Consider the following 20,113-nt stretch of genomic DNA (forward strand, 5'->3'; position numbering starts at 1 on the left):
ATAGCAATATTTTAAAATACCTGGTACATGTCGTCCTTTTCTGTGAAACTCTCGAGATTCTCCTTTCTGGCCTGTAGCTTATAACAGAGCCCTCAGGCAAGCATCAGAGTGAAACAAAAGTTATCTATAGATTATAGAGACTTTAATGGTTAGGTTTTTTTTTTTTTTGTTTTGTTTTTTTTACTGTGACAGATAATATCATAAGGGAGGAGAATAAAATTCTCTATTGAGATAGCCTACATAAGTGTTTCCCAAGAGTTTTGATCATTATTTCCCCAGAGGGGAAAACATATTATAGACAACGAGAGCTCTGATTAATCTCCAGGGTCCTCCCATAAAATATGCAACTTTAGAAATGCTTATATATTAATAACATCTTATCTATACTGACTTGACCTAGGGAAGACTGAGCATCTCTTGTGATCTGACAACTCGTCCCATGAAACTCTTAAAATAGCAACACAGCAAACGAATACAGTTATTTATAGCATCTCTCTTTTTATGAAGCAAAGGAACACATCTTTACAATTCTCAAGGATCCCTCCAGGAAATCTCAAAGATAGCTGTAGGTATAAAAAGTGTCCCAAATTTTTTATTTTATTTTTTCAAAAGACAGGGTACAGTCTGGGAAGGCAAAATCAAAAGAGTTGTCAGAGATGTTTCTGGGACTTTAACCAAGTTAACATAAAGCTCTGAAAATAATTGTGGTGACACACAAAATCTTTGCTAGCTAGGCAGATTCTATAGAAGGTAAAAAATATCCTTTTGCATTGTAGTCAAAGGCATTAATCAGTAAGGCAAGGAAGCAGGCCATCAAAACTGAGGGAACTACGCCAAGATTTTAATGCATTTTATTGCTCTTTTTTCAGACTCGAGTATTATAAACCAAAGCAAATAAAATTCACATTCCAAGTTTTATCCTTCATTTTTCTTTCTCATATTCTGGAACAAATTTATACTTTACTTTAGAACTGCCTTATTCATCCATATTCTCTCAAAAATGTACAATGGAGTTTTCCAGAGGCTGCATGACGAGTGGCATCAGAATAAATGCAGAAAGAGATGGTTATCTGGCTCGCTCCTGTGAAGCCACATACTATTTAGAAAGAATGGCAGAAATGTTCAACAGTGCCATTTTTGTCATCAAAATTTGTCACTTTGGGAAGTACAGTTAATTTTCATCAAATATATGTGATTTATATTAAGATGGAATGGATTCGTTGCTAATTCCAAATGAATCGATATTTTTTTTAATTCTCAATTCTGACTTCAAATACAATAAATATTGATAGTTATCACTTATTTAAACCAAAGCTCTTTGGTGTCCTCAAATAAGTTTTAAGAGTGCAAAGGGGTCCTGAGACAAAAAAGTTCGAGAACCATTGCTTTAAGACAAAACTGTTCTGTTTTCTCTTTGAAAAACCGAAGCCCACACATCGTCATATCTTGTTTCCATTACTGCCCCTGGCATAGTCCATCCATAAACCATCCATTTTAATTATAATAATTAACCAAAGTAACTAGTGTATATCTCCTAGAGAAAATTGGGAGGAGGGAGGATGTGGGTAATTGAAAGCTGTCACATACAAGCATCCGAGCAGACCAGCAAAGCTCAGGAGCGCACACCACAGAAATTTCTCTTGCAACATATGCCACTTTTATGTCTCCTTACGGTGGCACACGTGGACGTGTTCATTGGTGACTCACCTAAGTTGCAGCCTGTCTAGGATGTACAAAATAAAAAGGAAGTATATATAAGCTTAATACTATGCTTTGTAATCAAAGTTTCAGTATTCTGACTTACTTGGAAATTATCTAAGTGGGTATCTAGTGATTGTTTATCAATTAGTTCAACCTAATAGTAATCCATTTTAAGTTACCTAAAGATCTTAGGGATTATCTGTAAGTTGATGTGCCATAACACATAATTGCTAGTTATAGAGAAACTTTATCAAAACAATTAATTCAGTTGAGTTCAACACGAATTTATATTTTTAATAGTCTTAAGCATTATATAGGCATCATATTCGCTTGTTTGACCACTTATCCTATATACACTTATAAGAAATCAACCCCATTAAAATAAGTTGTACACTTGTGTTATACTTAACACTGATAAATAAGAAAAGGACTAGCTGTGTTTTAAAATGTAACCATACTAGTCTCATATGCCAAAGAATTAGCCTCAATTCTCTGAACTTAGGTTCTTAAAATGTTATTGAGTTAGTCTTTTGTGTAAAATAATTTTTAAGTCTAGTAAACTTAAAGTTTTAGAGGCTCAATTTCCTTTTTTTCTGTTAAATTTAGGAAGAATGAATTTCTATAAACATTTGTTTCTCTTTATAAGCCAAATAGAACAAGTTCTTATAATTTAAGAAGTACTATAATCTAAAAAGAAGAGAAATTAAAACAAGAAAAAAGAAATAATACTGTAATCTAAGTTATTGACACCCTCTGGAAATACAATAATACTCCATATACGAGAGGGACAGGCCTTACTGAAGTGTAGACGAAGACACACGGGGCTTTAATTTTTTTTTTTTTTCAACGTTTTTTATTTATTTTTGCGACAGAGAGAGACAGAGCATGAACGGGGGAGGGGCAGAGAGAGAGGGAGACACAGAATCTGAAACAGGCTCCAGGCTCCGAGCCATCAGCCCAGAGCCCGACGCGGGGCTCGAACTCACGGACCGCGAGATCGTGACCTGGCTGAAGTCGGACGCTTAACCGACTGCGCCACCCAGGCGCCCCTTATTTTTTTTTTTTAATTTTTTTTTTTTCAACGTTTTTTATTTATTTTTGCGACAGAGAGAGACAGAGCATGAACGGGGGAGGGGCAGAGAGAGAGGGAGACACAGAATCTGAAACAGGCTCCAGGCTCCGAGCCATCAGCCCAGAGCCCGACGCGGGGCTCGAACTCACGGACCGCGAGATCGGACACACGGGGCTTTAACAGCATCTGTTCCACAACTTCAGCTGCAGGGCAAAAGGAAACACGAAAGCACACAAAAAAAAACCCAGTCCAGATTTCAAGGAGTTGTTCTCCTTCCCAGTGGGCACAGAATCCTTAATTGATTTGAGCTCAAAATAGAAACATAATCAGAAACAACCAAGAAGCCAGTTTCCTATTCCCTCACCCAATGGAGAATAATGTATATAACTTTTTGTTAGTGATGCTCAAATTGTCAGACCACGGAACTGGTCTTGGCTTTCCCCAAGAAGGAATAATTCATCAGCCATGTATGAACTAGAAAGAAAAATAAAACACAAAATGAGTAGAGAGGAAATGAAAACTAGAGAAAATAGAGAGTCAGCAAAACTCAAGTCTATTGCTGCTTTGGTTTCACTCTGGAAGCCAAGAAATGGCACCCTTTGGCTTAAGCCACCATGATGTGCCTCACACCTCAGGCAACATGGTTTACCTGGATCTGGCAGGAATGCAGTGGGCATTCCGATGAATGACCTCCAGTGCTCTTAAAGGATACTTTTGGGGGGGTGCCTGGGTGACTTAGTCGGTTATGCATCCAACTCCGGCTTGGGTCATGATCTCACAGTTCACGAGTTCACGCCCTACATTGGGCTCTCTGCTGGGAGCCTGGGGCCTGCTTCAGATTCTGTGTCTCCCTCTCTCTCTGCCCCTCCCACACTTGCACTCTATGTCTCTCTCCTTCAAAAATCAACATTAAAAAAAGGATGCTTTTCTTATAAAAGGTAAAATCAGGGGCACCTGGGTAGCTCAGTCGGTTGAACATCCAACTCTTGATGTCAGCTCAGGTTGTGATCCCAGGGTGGTGGGATTGAGCCCTGTGTCCAGCTCCACACTGAGCATGGAGCCTACTGAAGATTCTCTCTCTCTCTCTCTCTCTCTCTCTCTCTCTCTCTCTCTCTCTCTCCCTCCCTCCCTCCCTCTCTCCCTCTGTCCTTCTCCCCGCCTCACGCACTCTCTAAAGTAAAATTTTTTTTTAAAGGTAAAATCATGACTTTAGAAGAAATACAGCACAAACATGTGCCACAGATTTTATATATAATAAATCAATTAAGGAAAGGGATAGTACTATCTTACACTGAGTTCAACAATCAGCTTTTTTTCCCTTAAGTGTTGGTAACTGACAAAAACTCTGTCTTCCTGGGCCTCAGCATCTTAAACATTTTGATTCCATCTGATTTCTAAGACTTGTGCTTGGGGCTCAAGGGTGAGCATGCGCATTGATTGACTTTGCTGGGCTTCCTGCCTTTAGGGCTTTCATTTGCTCTCCAGAACTGTCACTGACTTTTGCTTTCTTTTGCAGTGACAAAGTCCAGGCCCTTTCCTATGCACAGCACACACGGCAGCTCATCTCTTGCGGTGGTGATGGTGGGATTGTGGTCTGGAACATGGACGTGGAGAGGCAGGAGGTACGTGTCACAGCAGGTCACGGGACCACTCCATGGCCGCTGGGCTGGACTGTGCGGTTCTGGGTCTGCCGAGGAATGCCTCAGCCTCCCCTTCTGCTCATTTCTGCTCTATTTTATGATTAAACTGTGAAATAAGACATGTTATGTCAGAGAATAAAAAATTTTCGGGGGCGCCTAGGTGGCTCAGTCGGTTGAGTGTCCGACTTCGGCTCAGGTCGTGATCTCACGGTTTGTGGGTTCACGCCCCGTGTCGGGCTCTGTGCTGACAGCTCAGAGCCTGGAGCCTGCTTCGGATTCTGTGTCTCTCTCTCTCTCTGCCCCTTCCCCACTTAGGTTCTGTCTCTCTCTGTCTCTCAAAACCAAACAAACATTAAAAAATTTTTTCCGTACAAAAGGAAATTCCATTTTTTGTACCCCTCACAAATTGGCATGTAACATTCATGCAAGAGAGATTTCATAAGAATTTCGACCGAGACTAAGCTGTTCAGACTTTGAATCTGTTGCTCCATTCATAACCAAAGTTCAGGTGGGAAAAGGGAACCATCTATTTTCAGGCGATTACTCCCTAAAGTGCCCTAGGAGCATAGAAAACTCATGTGCTTTATGTTAGAGAACGGTGGCTAACGTGTGAGAAATGGTACTTGATGAAGTCAGAGTCCTTTTAGTTTGATATTAGTAGAAATATCAGAAATAACTATTTTTGTGCTTTTAACCATTCTCCAGATATAAACATATACTTTGTCATTTTTAAGCATACATTTAAGTTTTATCATAGGATTCTTTCTTTATGAGTTTTCTTTTTTCATCTTTGAGCATCTTAACAACTGATCTGTTTACTGAATATCCCCTTTGACAAGGACTTTGAAGTTAACCATTTTCTCATTTCCCTAGAATTACGCGGGATGAACTTTCCCTCTGACAGTGTATGTTCTTCTAATTTATTTCTTTGCAGGGTGCAAGACTTAGAAAAGCAACACTTTAAAAAGACAAAAGCAATTTCCCATCTTCTTTCCACGCCCTCACCGCAATCTCATTTCAAGAGAGTAGTTGCTATTATCCACAACGTAATGCCTTTCAAATGCCAGTAATTAAATGCTTAAGAAGATTAAAGCCTGACTTGCCCAAACCATAAATCCACGGGAGTTCTATTAGTAACTAATTAAAATGATCATTACGCTTTGGAAGTGGGGAGTTGTAGAATATGGCTTTTGAAAGCACCGCTTGGCCCCTTCAGTGTAACAGCAGGGAAATCGGTGCAGTGTGCAGTGACCGCGCCAGCCAGGCCGTCCAGGTGACTGTGGATTCTGTGCTGGAGCCTGCTTTGGGTGACGGACGGCCACACCTAGTCTGTCCTGACTTCTTCCCAGGCCTAACTGACCACACCAGGAGAGGGGGAGCCACCGGGCTCTTTTCCCTCAGTGCATGCAGCCTCCACCCTTGATGGACAGAGGCCCCAAAGAGGATAATGATGTGGTTTCCAGAGATGAAACCAGGTGGCTGATGGGCTGTCCTCTGAGTCATCTTGCTTAAGTTACACCCTCTGACATGCGGATATAGGGGCACTTGGTACTTGCTGACTGTCGAATCTTCTTCTTTGAGTGATAGTTCCAGCCAGTTTTTGCAAGGGTCATCTTTTAGAAATGTAAAGACCTGAGATGTATCTGTGGAGCTTCTGGGTCCTGGCAAATGCTATGCAGGGTGCTTAACTCAGGAGGCTGCAGACTTGTAAGGAAGCAGTCCCTGTGCTGGCTGACTTTCTGGAAGAAAAGACATGTGGGTCTTTTCTGTTATTAAATGGTATGAAGGATTCGATCGTAGTTGCTGCAAGATAGAACATTAGTGCCGGGTATTTAGGAAGGGGCGTTACCATTGTTGGCTTTCTCAGCAGAGAGTTTGTGCAAGGACATGGCGCTGAAATGAAAGATTGATGGGGCCCGGATGTGCTCCGACCAGAACAGGAAACACCACAAGTAAAGACCAGGTGAACAAGAGAAGCCACCCTATGCTTGTGAGCAGTAGAAGCAGTCAGAGGTGATTGGCGTTGGGGAGCAGAGGGAGACCGAGTGGCTGAGCACGCATCGAGTTGACATCTCATAGGCTAAACCTGTGTTTCTCTTGTTCGTGAAACCTGTTTTGTCAAGAATCGTTATCATTTTTTAGACGTATATACAATGCATGTTCTTTGTAGAAAAATCACAGAGTACTCATTAACAAATAGAAAACATGTCACCCATCCCAGAAATATCACCCGTAACATGTTGGCAAAAAGTCCTTCCTTATAGTTTGCTCTGCAAATACACATGTACAAGCATTACGGGGGGCGGGGGGTGGATAAAAAATGGAATCATACCACACATGCTGATTTTGTTCCCTTTTCCTGATCCTCACTCCCATTTCCCCCTCATAGACACCCACTGTGACGCATTTGATACATGTCCTAAACCTGTATGCTTCCTTACAAAAGATGCAGTAGTGTGTGTATGTGACTCTTTTGTGAATTTTCCTGCATCATAAGTGTTTTGAAAAATCACAACATAGATAAGTCTTTCAGGGATAAAATGTTTCTGCCTGAAAACTTTGTATTACTTTGTCAAATCTGTCTTTAAACTGATTAGAGCATGCAAATTACAAAGCAAATCAAGGCTTACTTCCTAATAACTCTTTGGTTTTGCTAAAATAAATAAACCAAGAATTGGAACTCCTAAAATGTCATCTTTTTACTTTTCTTTTTTGAGAGCATGTGTATAGCTTTAGGTTCATTTCTGCTTGGAGATGGGAGAATAGGCTAACCCCCCAAATCTGTTCCGTAACAGGTCTTCTTTGGAAAAGGATTACATCAACAGACAAAAGCCTTTCCGAGCCTTGGCTATGCTGCTGTCCGTTGAATCTCGTAGAGAGAGGGGGCGGGCTGTTGTTCGCCACATTTCTGAAACTTATCTGATCTCAGGCTTCTTTTATATATAGTAAGTGGCCTGCGAGTCACATTGGAGTTTCCTGGAATTCACTTTTGAGAAACCCTGGAGTTGGATATATTTGTCCAGGTTCCTTGGGTTCAGTGATAGGTGGAAAGAGATCAGTCTCTCTGCCGAATGATGAAATGTACAGAGTTGAACATGGAACTCTAGAAACAGATGTAGAGTCACCATTTGCATAATCCGTAAAGATTTGCTAAGGAATAACTTTAAGCTTAATACATCTTTTAAACGCATTTGATACAGTTTCGAGTACTCGTGATGGGGTTGGGAAATAGCGAACAGAGGCGCAATAGTATGTGGTCCATGAGGCAAAGAGCAAAGCCTGCACCCTTGCTGGGCCCTGCCGTGAGCGGACGGTGGACATGCGGCTTCCCTGAGTACCCACTGAGGTCACATTGTATCCTTCCCACACAGGTAGCTGTGTGTATGTGTCATGTGCAGTTACACATAATTATGTACAGCCAGAGCAGATACACGATCTGAGAATATGTGATAAAGTCACCATGGCTCTCAGAACTCTGTGTGGTGTGGCCCCAGCCATCCCTGAATGCGCCTGAGCCCCAGCCCGTGCTGTCCCGCTCTCATGGTACCCCGCGTCGCCTTCTCAGGCCTTTGCACTTCCACTTATTTAAGTAATTGACATTCATAATATTTTCTTGTGTAGCCTTCCCTGATAAGTTATAAGCTCCATGATGACAGAGATTCTTTTAATTCACCACTACGTCCCCCAGGGCTCGACGCACAATAGGCATTCAGTGAATATTTTTTCGATAACTAACTGAGCAGTCATACCTCTGTTTCTTGTAAACACATCTTGATTCTGTAACTTTCATCGGTGTTAATCGTTCGTTGTCCTCACTGCTCCTCACTGTGTCCTGTTGCGTGCTTTATTTCACAAGACCCCTGAATGGTTGGACAGCGACTCCTGCCAAAAATGTGATCAGCCTTTCTTCTGGAACTTCAAGCAAATGTGGGACAGTAAGAAAATTGGCCTAAGACAGGTGGGTGATACAGATCCCTCATCAGAATGTAATAGAGCGGAAATAACTTCACCTGTGATCTTAGAAGAACCAGCACCCTGGGCAGAAGTTGGCGGGGATGGTGCGGGGGGCGGGGGGGTCAGTTATAACCCTGCGGCCACTTTGTGACTGCACGTTAATTTATTCCCTTATCGACTGCAGCTCATTCCTTCTGGGTTCAGTTTCTGTAGTGCCTTGTTCCAAGTAGTTAAGGGATGTTGATTTTAGAATTCTAGTGGCGTCTACCGAAATACATCTTAAAATTAGAGGGGTCATGCTTAGCTCGTAGTGGTACCAAACCATGAAATTATGTAAGTGGTATTTATTTCTTCTTAATAATTTCACTTTCTCTCCTGCCATTTTAGTTTTCGTCATTTAGATCTACTCATAATAATAGAGCATTTTCAGTCTGATTCGAGGTTGGATTTGGTCCTCCCCAAGGAAATCAGTGTTAGTCACCCAGCCTGAGCATGGCCTGAGCATGAATTGGGCTTCACTCGTGTTCTCCTTCATCCAGCAGCATAATCTGTGGAGCTCCTACTAATGATGGCTGGGAAGGACCGAGAATGGGCGAAAGGGGGCTGTGGTAGGGGTGGGGGAAGGGGTGGGTGCGGTGGCACGAGCAGATGTCTTCCCAGCAGCTTTCCATTTGAATAAAGAGCCCCGAAGAGAACACGCCTGGTGTGTTCCTTCAGTTTCCTGGGGCGCTCTTGTTTAACATCCTCCCCCGAATGCTGTTGACCACGCCTGAGCCTGGTAAGGCAGAGGCGTGGGAGCCACAGCAAGCGTGCGCTCTCTCTCCCACCAGCACCACTGCCGCAAGTGTGGGAAGGCCGTCTGCGGCAAGTGCAGCTCCAAGCGCTCCTCCATCCCCCTGATGGGCTTCGAGTTTGAAGTGAGGGTCTGTGACAGCTGCCACGAGGCCATCACCGACGAAGAGTGAGTTCCAGCAATGCGCAGGGCTGTCAGGGTGAAGGAGAGAACGTGATCTGGGAAGCTGCCCTCGGCACCTCAGCCGTGACCAACGGTGTCCTCGTTCCTGCTGGTTCAGAATGGAGACCGTGGCGGGGCGCCTGGGTGGCTCAGTGGTTAAGTGTCCTTGTTTTGGCTCAGGTCATGACCTAACGGTTCATTGGATTGAGCCTCACTGCTTGGGATTCTCTCTCTCCCCCTCTCTCTCATGCTTACCCCCTCCTCCTCTCTAAATAAATAAGTAAACTTAAAAAAATTTATAGAATATAGACCATGGCAAGTGGGTAAAGCCCTCCTTCCTTCCAAGAGATACGTGTTCTCTTACGAGACAGGAAAAGGGAGTACACGTGAAGAATTCATGTCTTCTGTGCTTTTCTCCACCCCCAAGGACATGTGCACTGCAAACAGATGTTCTTCCAGCAAACCCTTCTGTCTGTTTATTTCCTTAAGGGTTGCTCAGGAGTGTAGGAGCCCAAGCTTCACTTTCTAGCCCAAGCTGGTATCTTTACAGGAGCTGAATCAGCCCACAGGCTCGAGAAGTTGGCGTCTTCTCCAAAATCGCTAAGCCACTTTACCGAAGAGGCCAGGACTGCCGGCCGTGCAGCTACTCAGTCTTGCTTGTTGGTCTTGCCCAATAACCTAGGACCTTAGGTTACTGCACGTCAGCGTTGGGGTGTGTACGTGGAGGGGCACATCTGTGTTACCCCTTGAATGCCGCTACTTCCAAAGTGCCCCAGGAGTAAACAGAATGCTTTGCAACACGTTCCCCTTATATAATGGATGACGGCACGCTCTCCTGAGGAACTTACCTGCCCGATTCTCCCCCACCTACTCCCGTACCTTGTCTACAGTGGAATCGTTTTAAGTATAAGATAGGTGTCTTGTAAGCGGCACGTAGATAGAAACACATTTAAAATGCACCGGAGGAAGTCAGCACTTAAAGGAAATTCTTGGCAATTAATAAACCAAAGCATTCTCTTACAGATAACCCTAATTTATGTGTTTTTTCCTTCTTATTTATCCATATCAAATATAAATTAAGATGCCCTTGCATCAATAAGCATTTATATTCATTGATTATTTTCCACTCATCATATGTGATGGAATTCATAAGAGAATTCTTTTCATTAGAGAGCTGCAAGAAACTTTAGAGATATTCTAAATTAATTCTTCATTTTATAGATAAAGACACAGACCCAGATAGCCTAGGCAACAGCACATTGAACCTAAATCTTGAATTCCAAATATTTGAAAGTGACCGTTTTAGAATACTCAAGATCTGTGCTGCAGACTTAGCTACAGGTAACAGCCGTCTTCAGAGAGCCCACTGCAGAGTGGGCCCCCTTGAAACACGAGGAGAGGACAGCCGTCTCCTTCCCTATGTCCCTCCTTCCCCCTCTTCCCCATGTCACCGTTTGTCCTGCCTCTTCTGCTTTGCCTCTAGACAACCTAGGCAGTTGACAAGCCTTCTTACCAAAAAAAAAAAAAAAAAAAAAAAGCACAGATGAAAAAATACAAAACAAATAATGATGTTTGTTGATAGGTTGTTTTACTGGTTAAAGAGTTAGAACACCATAGAAAAACTAAGAAGCCTGCAAGTTAACACCAGGAACACAAGGAAATAGATTAGGCAGCCCTTCAGGTAGAATGGTAATAGTATCTTAGGCTTTGTAACAGGTGTGCTTTTTGTTTTTAATAGGCACAGGTAGCAGCAAGTTCTTCTGAGACTTAGCAAAAGCATTGAGGCGTTTGTTTTAAGATTTGTCAAAAGCATCAATAGAGATTTTCAAAGGCTCTATCAGAGCAACAAGTAATCCGTAAGACTTTGGGAAATGTCATCATCTCTTTCCCATTCTGGAGAAGAGAAGAATCGTTGCACCTTAAGAAAAAAAATCATTAACAGGTTCCCAGGGACTAACAGTAGATATAAAGAGTAATTTTAAAGTGAGTAAGTCTTGGGGCACCTGGCTGGCTCAGTCGGTAGAGCATGCAACTCTTGACCTAGGGGTTGTGAGTTGGGGCCCCGTGTTGGGTACAGACTTTACTTAAAAATAAAATTAAAAAAAAAATTAAAAAATAGGGGCACCTATGTGGCTTATTTGGTTGAGCGTCCAACTTCAGCTCAGGTCATGATCTCGTGGTCCATGAGTTCGAGCCCTGCATTGGGCTCTGTGCTGACAGCTCAGAGCCTAGAGCCTGCTTTGGATTCTGTGTCTCCCTCTCTCTCTCTGCCCCTCCCCCTGCTTATAATCTGGCGCTCTCTCTCAAAAATAAATAAACATTAAAAAATAATAATAATAAATAATGTGAAGCAGTCTTAGCCATTTGGCTGCAAATTAGAGCTTAATGAGACCTTAGGTCTCTTTCATTCATGTGTCACTACTTTTCACTCTCGGAAACTTACTTTGCTCCTTCCAGACGTGCACCTACGGCTACCTTCCATGACAGTAAACATAACATTGTGCATGTGCATTTCGATGCAACCAGAGGATGGTTACTGACTTCTGGAACTGACAAGGTTATTAAGGTAGGATGCCATCTCATTTTAGAAGCTTTCCATCTTTGGCCCTGTGTAAATATACTGGAGCCCCAAGACTGTGTGAGGTCTGCTCACAAGGTTACTCTCAGCGGTGAGTGTTTTTGAGAACCCATTATGTGCCAGGCCCCATGCCAGGACACGGGCTTCACATACCAAAATCAGACGTGGCTCTTGGCTGCAGGCAGCGGGTAGCCTACTGGGGACGTACTCTGTCTTTTTGACGGTTACTAATAGGTCATGTGTTCAGCAGCCAAAAGAGTGATACAGGCAAGAATTACCTGAAGAATTCAGTGGAGGGGGATGGGGCTGCTGGAGATGGCTTCAGGAAGGTGGTGGGGTTTGAGCCGAGCATTGAAGGAAAGGAAGGACTCAGGTAAGCCAACAAGAAATAAACGAGATCTTTCCCCCGTGAGATCAATTAATCCAGAAGCATTCCTCCAGGGCTTCTCTGAGGACTGTGCTGGACCGCATGGCTTTGGTACTACAGCAGAGGCCCAGGACAGGAGGGGCCACAGCTGCGCCACCCCTGACAAACAGGCACAGGCTCGCCCGGCGCACCGGCCCACTCTGGGCCCTTCTTGGAGGCGGCCACAGGATGCGGTGGCTACAATAACCCCCTTCGAAGCCACCAGGCCTCTGTGACTTGGAGCAAGTTAGAAGTCAAGTCTGGGAGCCTTGGTTCCTTCATTTTTGAAAATGAGACATCTTAGAGGACCTTGAGAAGACTGAATGAGGGAAGATACAGAAAGGACACAGCACATCCCTGGCGCCCATTGGGTGCCTAACACACGTCTGTTCCCTTGACCATTAAGTGAATCTGATCTGCCTTATTCTCCACTGGCTGGATTGAAATTCCCCACAGCCACGGTTTTAAAGTTTACGTGAAACATTTTCATGGCAAAATACTACTTAATAGATTTAGAAAGCACATTAGCATAGTTCCTAGCTGCTTGTCAAAACGTTCACTTGCATTCGATGGGGACTGTTTATCCTTCGCACAATTGAATTTTTAATTCATCAGATGTTCTCTTTTCCTTTTCACAGTTGTGGGATATGACCCCAGTCGTGTCTTGATGACACTACAGGCATCACAAAGATCGTACTTACTCAAGAAACGGTTGTTCTAATCCACATCATTACTGGAGCTGCAAGCGGACGTGTGAGAGTTCGAGAGAAACTGCAGAGCGGGGCTGAGCTGACGGGGTAGCAACGCGTACAGGGGTGAGCTCGTGAGTGAACGCTGGCGAGGGAGCCTTTCAACGCGTTCATACGATATAAAAGAAGATATTTTTTTAGCAAATGGTTTATACAGTCTGGCTGTGCTACATTGTTTTGAGCATACTGAAAACTCTGTGTGGGGTGTTTAATTTTTACATTTTCAACACTTCGTTTTAGTTGTTGCTTTGCGTGTTGGAGAAATGACGGAGGCATCTGTTCAGGGTATTTTTGGTCATTATAAAGTCGTTTCCATGTTTTCTTCACTTCCGGCACATATTCTGTGGTCAGCGTCTTTTTCTTCTGTTACCTACTCTCCGCTTCATCGGCTCTTTGCCAGTGTGTTTATATTTACGCTCTTTCTTCTCAGCGTTTCCGCTTTCACAGAAATCCTCTTCAACAGAGAGAGCTGGGAAACCATTCATGTGGGTTTTCCAGCCGACTTCTTGAATCACGTGAAGAGTTATCCCTTTGACACGTCTCACTCGCTCATGTTCTGAGTAGACGTGACCTTGTGCTTCTGCCTCCGTGTCTCCGTCTTTCCTACGTTACAAAAAGGCTGTGAGAAAGCTGCTCCCAACCACTGTCCCCACAGAGGTGGGTGATTGTAACTCAGAGCTTCAACTCGCAGTGCCTGGGTCATTTCTAATTCAGTTGGAGCTGTCTGAGCCCTTTCTGTTTTGGCTTTATTCACATAGCTCTTCCTCGCTCACAATATTCAAAACAAACACAACACAACGAAACAAAAACCCATGACCTTGGGTGGGGGGGGAAGCATCTGTAAGATGTGTTTCTCCGCGCTGCACCTCTGAATTTGAATGTGTTCGTTACTGCGAGATCGTATCCTGCTCTACTCACCATCTGTATTCTCTTCCCCTTTAAAAACTAGATATTTAAAGATTTTGATCTTAATGTATTTCAGAACACTGTGCACACTTTCGTACTAAACCTGTGTGATCTGAGACGTAAAAGGTACCCAGTCGTACAGCTCATACTGTGTTCCGATTGGGAATGTTAAAAATTTTTTAAAAAGTGGGTGGGGAGCTTAGAAAATGAACCTGAAGAGCTCTCAGTTGAAGGGAATCCAGACAGACTTGATGAAGTGAAATACTCTTACGTGTAGTGACTCACCTCAGGCCATTGAAGTCCCTTTTAGGAATCTTATTTTCACCTGTAAAGCCAGACTGCGTTAGCAGCAGGCATGCACGATGAGCCTGCCCCATTGTGCGCGCTTTACATGTACCGCCTCGTCACCCTCCCCTGGCAGGGGCGGCCGGGGATCACTAAGTCTCGAGATCGCCAGGTTAAATCAAGCCTCGCCGATAAACAGGCCAATGACTTGCCCTTCACTATCCATATTAGCTTGTGCATTCCTGATTTGACAGTTTTTTGGTGGTAGTATTTGAAGTGCTCCCGATTTTTCTTTCACTTCGGGCTTTTCTTTCCAACCAGGAAAAGTACTACCAGCCTTACGTGGCTGCCCTACTCCCATTCTCTGAAGACCCCTGACACTGGCCCGTGTAGGACGCGGGGAGGGGGCTTCCTAGAGAGGGTCCGCTGCTGCAGCGCTGGGACGCAGGACCAGTGCGCACGCCTCGTGCAGCCAGAGTAACGGCGGCCATCACCCGAGACCTCAGACCGGATGAGCTCACGTGCCCAAACGCTAAGATTGCGTGTGCGCATGCGCACGCCCACGGAAGCGGTTACCACCGGTCACATCACTGTCCCCTTCCACATGACCCTTGCTTACCATCAGTTGCCTGTTATAACTAATCCGAGTCTTTTCTGCATGATTGTGAGAGAGCTTTAAAAAGGGAATTCAAATATTCAAATATCTATATTATAGTCTACTACTAGAACTTGGAGCCGCTTACTAAGTTGCACGTGATAGAGAACCATGTGTTGGAAATGAGTAATAGAAATTAATCTGTTTTCCCTTCCTGGGTTTTGGAGCGTGGCCTGTATACGGAGAGGGAGAAGCGTTAGGGAAGCGGTAGACCAGTGCCCCTCAAGCCTGACGTGGATGTGAGCTAGGTCTAGACGAGCTCACACCCCACCGGGGAAGCTGCCTGCCCCTATGTGGTCACGAGTGTACACCGCGGTCGCCCTGGTCCGTGACCCTGCACTTCACTGCAGCCACCTCCCTCCCAGCACGGCGGGACCCCAGCCCTCAGAGCCACTCGGAGGTCGAAACCACTCGACACCCCACCGATGAGAGTCGCGATCGGAAACCACAGATGTATCATGGCATCCGCTGCTCCGCCTTTTCCTTTTTCCTCGTCTGTATGGGTGCTTGAATTTGGTGAGAAGTGCTTAGCAAACCAGCTGTGCGTGTTTGTGATACTGTGAATTCTTTGAGTTTTACATTGAGTGCCTCCGCCATTTTTGTAACTCATGGAGAGAGAGACGCGGGTGGTGCGTGTCTTCCAAGCATTTTGTGGCTGGAGGCTTCACCCATTAGGAGTGAAGGCTGGCACCAGCACTTGGCTCTGCTCCTGTCCAGGTTAACTGTCATAGTTCTTGTTTTGCCCTATTGGAATTGCACTTTACATATGTTTTTGCTCTGTTACTTGACCAGTTCCGGCAAGTGATGCCTTACCTGAAACCGGCAAAACTGCACACATGTCATGCACAGACTTATTCTTCGTTTGGTAGGATAAAACCAATCACCTGCTCTCAGTTTCTCCAAAGAGATGTTACTGGAACCTCTAGCTGCCTGGGTTTGTGTCCACAGTAGCAAAAGTCGTTTTAAATTAAGCACTTGGAATTGCATGTCTTTTTATATGCGGTCAGTCAACGGCCTGTTTCTCATTTGGTTGTTTGAATTATTCAAGGAATCATAAAATCACAAAACTGGAAGGGATCTTCAGAGATCTAGAATGTTCCAAGCAGAAAACATGTAGTCACACCAGGCAGTTGGATACAGCTGAGGTGTAAACAAGAGAACCTAAAAGAAGAGTTTTTGAGGAACAGTTGCTTTTGGACCTTAACTAGTAATGGCATGACCAGGAGGAGTGACTTCCAAGCAGCTCTTGGGAACCAGATTTGATGCTCTCATAGGGGAACCTGACACTTCTTTTGGCTCCAGCCTTGTTTACGAGTGGGTGGGTACTGCTCAATGAGGCAACTGTTGCTGGTCTTGATCAGAATAAACTCATTCTGGCGCTCTTCTCCATGGACCACCCCAGCAGCCAAATCCAAGTGGAAATCCGAGGGTGTTGAAAATTCATCTTCCCTTTTGTCTGAAGGCTAGCCTTGAGTCAGTCAGTCTTAGGGAACGTGATCACCTTTTCATGGTTTGGGATTCATTCTTTTTTTTTAATGTTTATTTATCTTTGAGAGAAAGAGACAGAGTGCAAGTGGGAGAGGGACAGAGAGACAGACACACAGAATCCGAAGCAGGCTCCAGGCTCTGAGCTGTCAGTCAGCACACAGCCGGACATGGGCCTCGAACTCATGAACCACGACATTATGACCTGAGCCCAACCGACTGAGCCACCCAGGTGCCCCAGATTCATTTTTAAAAAGCATAATTTATTTTTGCTTAAAAATCAATTTTTAAAGCCTGGACTTTGACTTTTAAGTAAAGGGAGAGCTCTAAACTGTGTACCAAAGTTACTGGCCACAAATATTCATTAAATGAGATTCCTTTGCTTTGGCCTTTTCATTGTTTAATTGTATGTAAGCGATCTCCTTCACTAAGATATATATTTTAAAGTAAAAGCACTTTGCCCAAACAGTCTTCTTTTTCTCTCCTTTAAAATAATGGTAAATTTTGGGGCGCCTGCATGGCTCAGTCGGTTATGCATCCGACCTCGGCTCAGGTCATGATCTCACGGCTCATGGGTTCGAGCCGCAAGTCAGGCTCTGTGCTGACAGCTCAGAGCCTGGAGCCTGCTTCGGATTCTGTGTCTCTCTCTCTGCCCCTTTCCTGCTTGCGCTCTGTGTCTCTCTCAAAAATAAACATTAAAAAATTTTTTTAAATAAAAATAAATAAAATAATAGTAAATTTTAACTGAAAGTGGGTATCTAGCAAGTTGACTGGGAAGCACAGAGTTCTCTAGGTGCTCCTAGAGATCGTAGCCCACTTGAGCAATCTGTTGAGTGTCCACCACATACGAGGGCTTTGAACTAGGCCCTGGGGTGCTGGGGTCCACTTCCTGGCCTGGGCAGAGGCCACACGGGGAGCAGATGGGTCATTTCAGTCCCATGTAGTTCATTCAGTGAAAGGAGCATGCTTGAGGTCCCCCCGGGGAGTTCTGCGCAGGGTGCCCCTCCCCCAGCAGAAAGGGTTTCTGAGCCGGTTAAAGGTGGAGGTGGGGTTAGTGGAGTCGGGAAGGGACCTGTAGGCTGCAGAGACAGAAACAAATGCCTACGATCTGGCATCAGCCTGGTACGCAGAGGCCACAAGTGGTTTGGAGTCGCCGGAGAATAATCGCGCGCTCAAGCGGCAGTCCTGGGGCCCGAGCTCTTGTCATTACGGGCGGGCCCGTGCAGGGAGGGAGGCCGCATACAGTTCGCCAGGAGGGGTTCACTCAGAGTTTGAGAGTCAAGTTTTCCTGCAGCTGAGGCTAGTATCAAAGTTTGTTTGTTTTTCCTTTAGAAATACCTGGGATTGTTATGTTAAAATGGCCCTTGGTAATTAATTTTTGAAGTTTCTGGAGGCACAGCCCCGTCCTGGAGGCCGTGAGGTGGAGCTGGAGACCGCTGCATGCATGGACTCGGCCTGGGAGAACTTGCCTGCTAGTTCCCTCATCGCGCAGGTGGGCCAGTCTCGGCTGCTCCCCTTTGAGAAAGGAAAGAGCTTGCCTGGGGCAGGAGGAGACTGTGCTAGACAACTGTGGCCAAGCCCGTCGGTGCGCAAGCAGGCAGCTGCCCTCAATTTCCCTGTCGGCCTTAAATCGTTCTCGCAAGTAATGGGTCATCTCAGTACAGTGTGGCAAATGTGATAAATCCTCCTCCTGGTGGCACTAGCCACGTGGAAGGGAACATTTTCCTCAATTCCGAGACTGTGAAAAGGGCTCGGGCAGCCCCCACCTCAAAGACCCGGCCCCGCCCAGCCAGGGCACCCCGACATTCTGCCGTGGGGCTCGGCACTTTCTAGTTCTTGCCGTTGCATCCGTTCGCCTTTGTCTTGCGCTAGCCAGGTATCGTGTGTCCGTAACTTCATTCAGGGCACCCGTGTTCATTTTTCAACTTCTGCTCAAGTTTACAACCAAGAATTACATACATACCAACCCTTGGGGTTTTTAGTTTGTAATTTTGCCCGTGAACATTATCCCTTCCACTGAGAAACCTATTTAGGCCTAACACCCAAAAGCAGTCTTCAGAAATTAGATCTGCCCAGTACTGGAGTGGGATTCCTCCCTGTGTTCCCCGTGCCAGGAAATGTTTGCACAGCCAGTAGACAGCCCCTTGTCGGCAAAGCGGGAGGGAGGCTGAAGCCTGGAGGAGGGATCGAATTTGATGATCGTCCTTAAGACCCCTTCCAGTCCTGCGATCCTGTGATTCCATTTATGTTGTTTACTGTGTGACTAGTGGCTGACATAGGAATGTCTTTGTCTTCTGTCACATCACATAAACTGCTTGCTGCGTGTTTCCATCTAGAGGTCTGAAGAAGATAAAGAAGGTGGAACTTGATCATGGTACCATCTCATTAAAAATAGATACCTCAAACTGTCCACCTTTGTGACTTAAGAAGCGTATCTGACTTTCTTGGGAGAGACGGTGTCAGGGAACCGCAAGTTAGTTTTGACATTAGATTTAGAATCTGACCTTGATACCTTTCTCCCTCGGTTCTCTAGGAATCAGAAGAGGGCGAACTATACTACAAAAAGGGAAAATGGTTTGAAAAAAGTACTTCATTTGTCTCCACTTTTCTTTTTCCCATCCAGGTGGATGGCAGCCTTAGGTCAGTAGCATCCACCCGTATGAAGTATAGACCAAACACTTGTGTCACTGGTAACCATGGTACTCTTGATATATTTGTGTTTGACGCCATTTGCCTTGCTTTTTTAATGACTTTTTTTCACGTACTGTCACTTTGCAAAAGAAAATCTTTATATGAAAAGGACAAAAACTGTTACTAACTGGACAACAGGGAAGGTGCTAGCTCCACGTTCGTGCCTGCCTCTCACTCTTCATAACCAGGGAAATGGACTCTGCCATCGTGCACGCCGTCAGTCTGCGGCCACCTCCGCACCTGGCCGCAGCAGGCACGTCACTTTTCGGGTGTCTTTTTCTTTCTTTCTGAAATGAGATTCCCCAGGGGGTCAGGCTGAGAAGGTAATGAGCCCGAGGCTGGAACCGATCTCTCGCGTGTGGTTCCAGCAGAACCCTCCGGCATGGCCATGCTGTCTGCCAGTAGAGTCCACCAACCAGACCGGACAGGCTCGACCTTGACTTCCTGACTGATCCGGTGAGACGGAGCAAGAATTTCTTACCATGTCAAAATGTCTGTATCCCGTTCTCTGTTCAAATGCTGCTGGATGTTGTGAATGTTTTTCAACTCTGCTCACTTTCCCACTGTGTTCCCTCTGACTGAAACATGCCTGTAGCCATTACCAGTGTAAGAGACTCTCAATGCAAAGTTGCCTCCACGGTTTAAAATAAATCTCTGTGGAAACCTTCCCGCATCTGTGGTCCCTCATTGTTGTCGTCAAGCTAAAACGCGCGGCCACATGCATCCCAACAGCCCCCCTTTGGTGCTAACCGTGGGAGGGAAGGGAAGTCTCTGGGCCACTCCTGCACCTGGCTGTCTAGACCTGGGGAGAGCCACAGTCTGGAAACCAAGGTGAGCCACCGTTTACCCCAGGCCCTGCACAGCAAATGGGCTGTGGCCGCGTAGTCCTTTTTCTTTTCTTTATCTTTCACGTAAGTCTGCTTTAACTGTATTGAAACTTTCCAACTGAGAAAGGACTTCAGGGCTAAAAACTCAGGAAGCCAATTTTATGGATCGGAAGAGAGGTGGGAAGAAAACAATGGCTTGCGTGGCACTG

The 20,113-nt window shown here is 45.1% G+C and overlaps 1 protein-coding gene across 4 annotated transcripts in view; it reads left to right on the forward strand.

Moving 5' to 3' along the window:
* WDFY2 (WD repeat and FYVE domain containing 2) overlaps positions 1–19,744 on the forward strand; it is a 183,182-nt gene extending 163,438 nt beyond the window's left edge. For all 4 annotated transcript variants that reach the window (XM_060637251.3, XM_078433984.2, XM_078433980.2 and 1 more), the window contains 5 exons: positions 4,290–4,395; positions 8,270–8,371; positions 9,198–9,328; positions 11,780–11,888; positions 12,945–19,744. In XM_060637251.3, coding sequence (XP_060493234.1) covers positions 4,290–4,395; positions 8,270–8,371; positions 9,198–9,328; positions 11,780–11,888; positions 12,945–12,974 — 478 coding nt within the window. In that variant the 3' untranslated portion in view covers positions 12,975–19,744. The remainder of the gene's footprint in view (positions 1–4,289; positions 4,396–8,269; positions 8,372–9,197; positions 9,329–11,779; positions 11,889–12,944) is intronic.
* The last annotated feature ends 369 nt before the right edge of the window (positions 19,745–20,113 follow it).

The sequence above is a fragment of the Panthera onca genome, chromosome A1 (assembly GCF_046562875.1).
Source record: "Panthera onca isolate mPanOnc1 chromosome A1, mPanOnc1 haplotype 2, whole genome shotgun sequence".
Taxonomy (NCBI): domain Eukaryota; kingdom Metazoa; phylum Chordata; class Mammalia; order Carnivora; family Felidae; genus Panthera; species Panthera onca.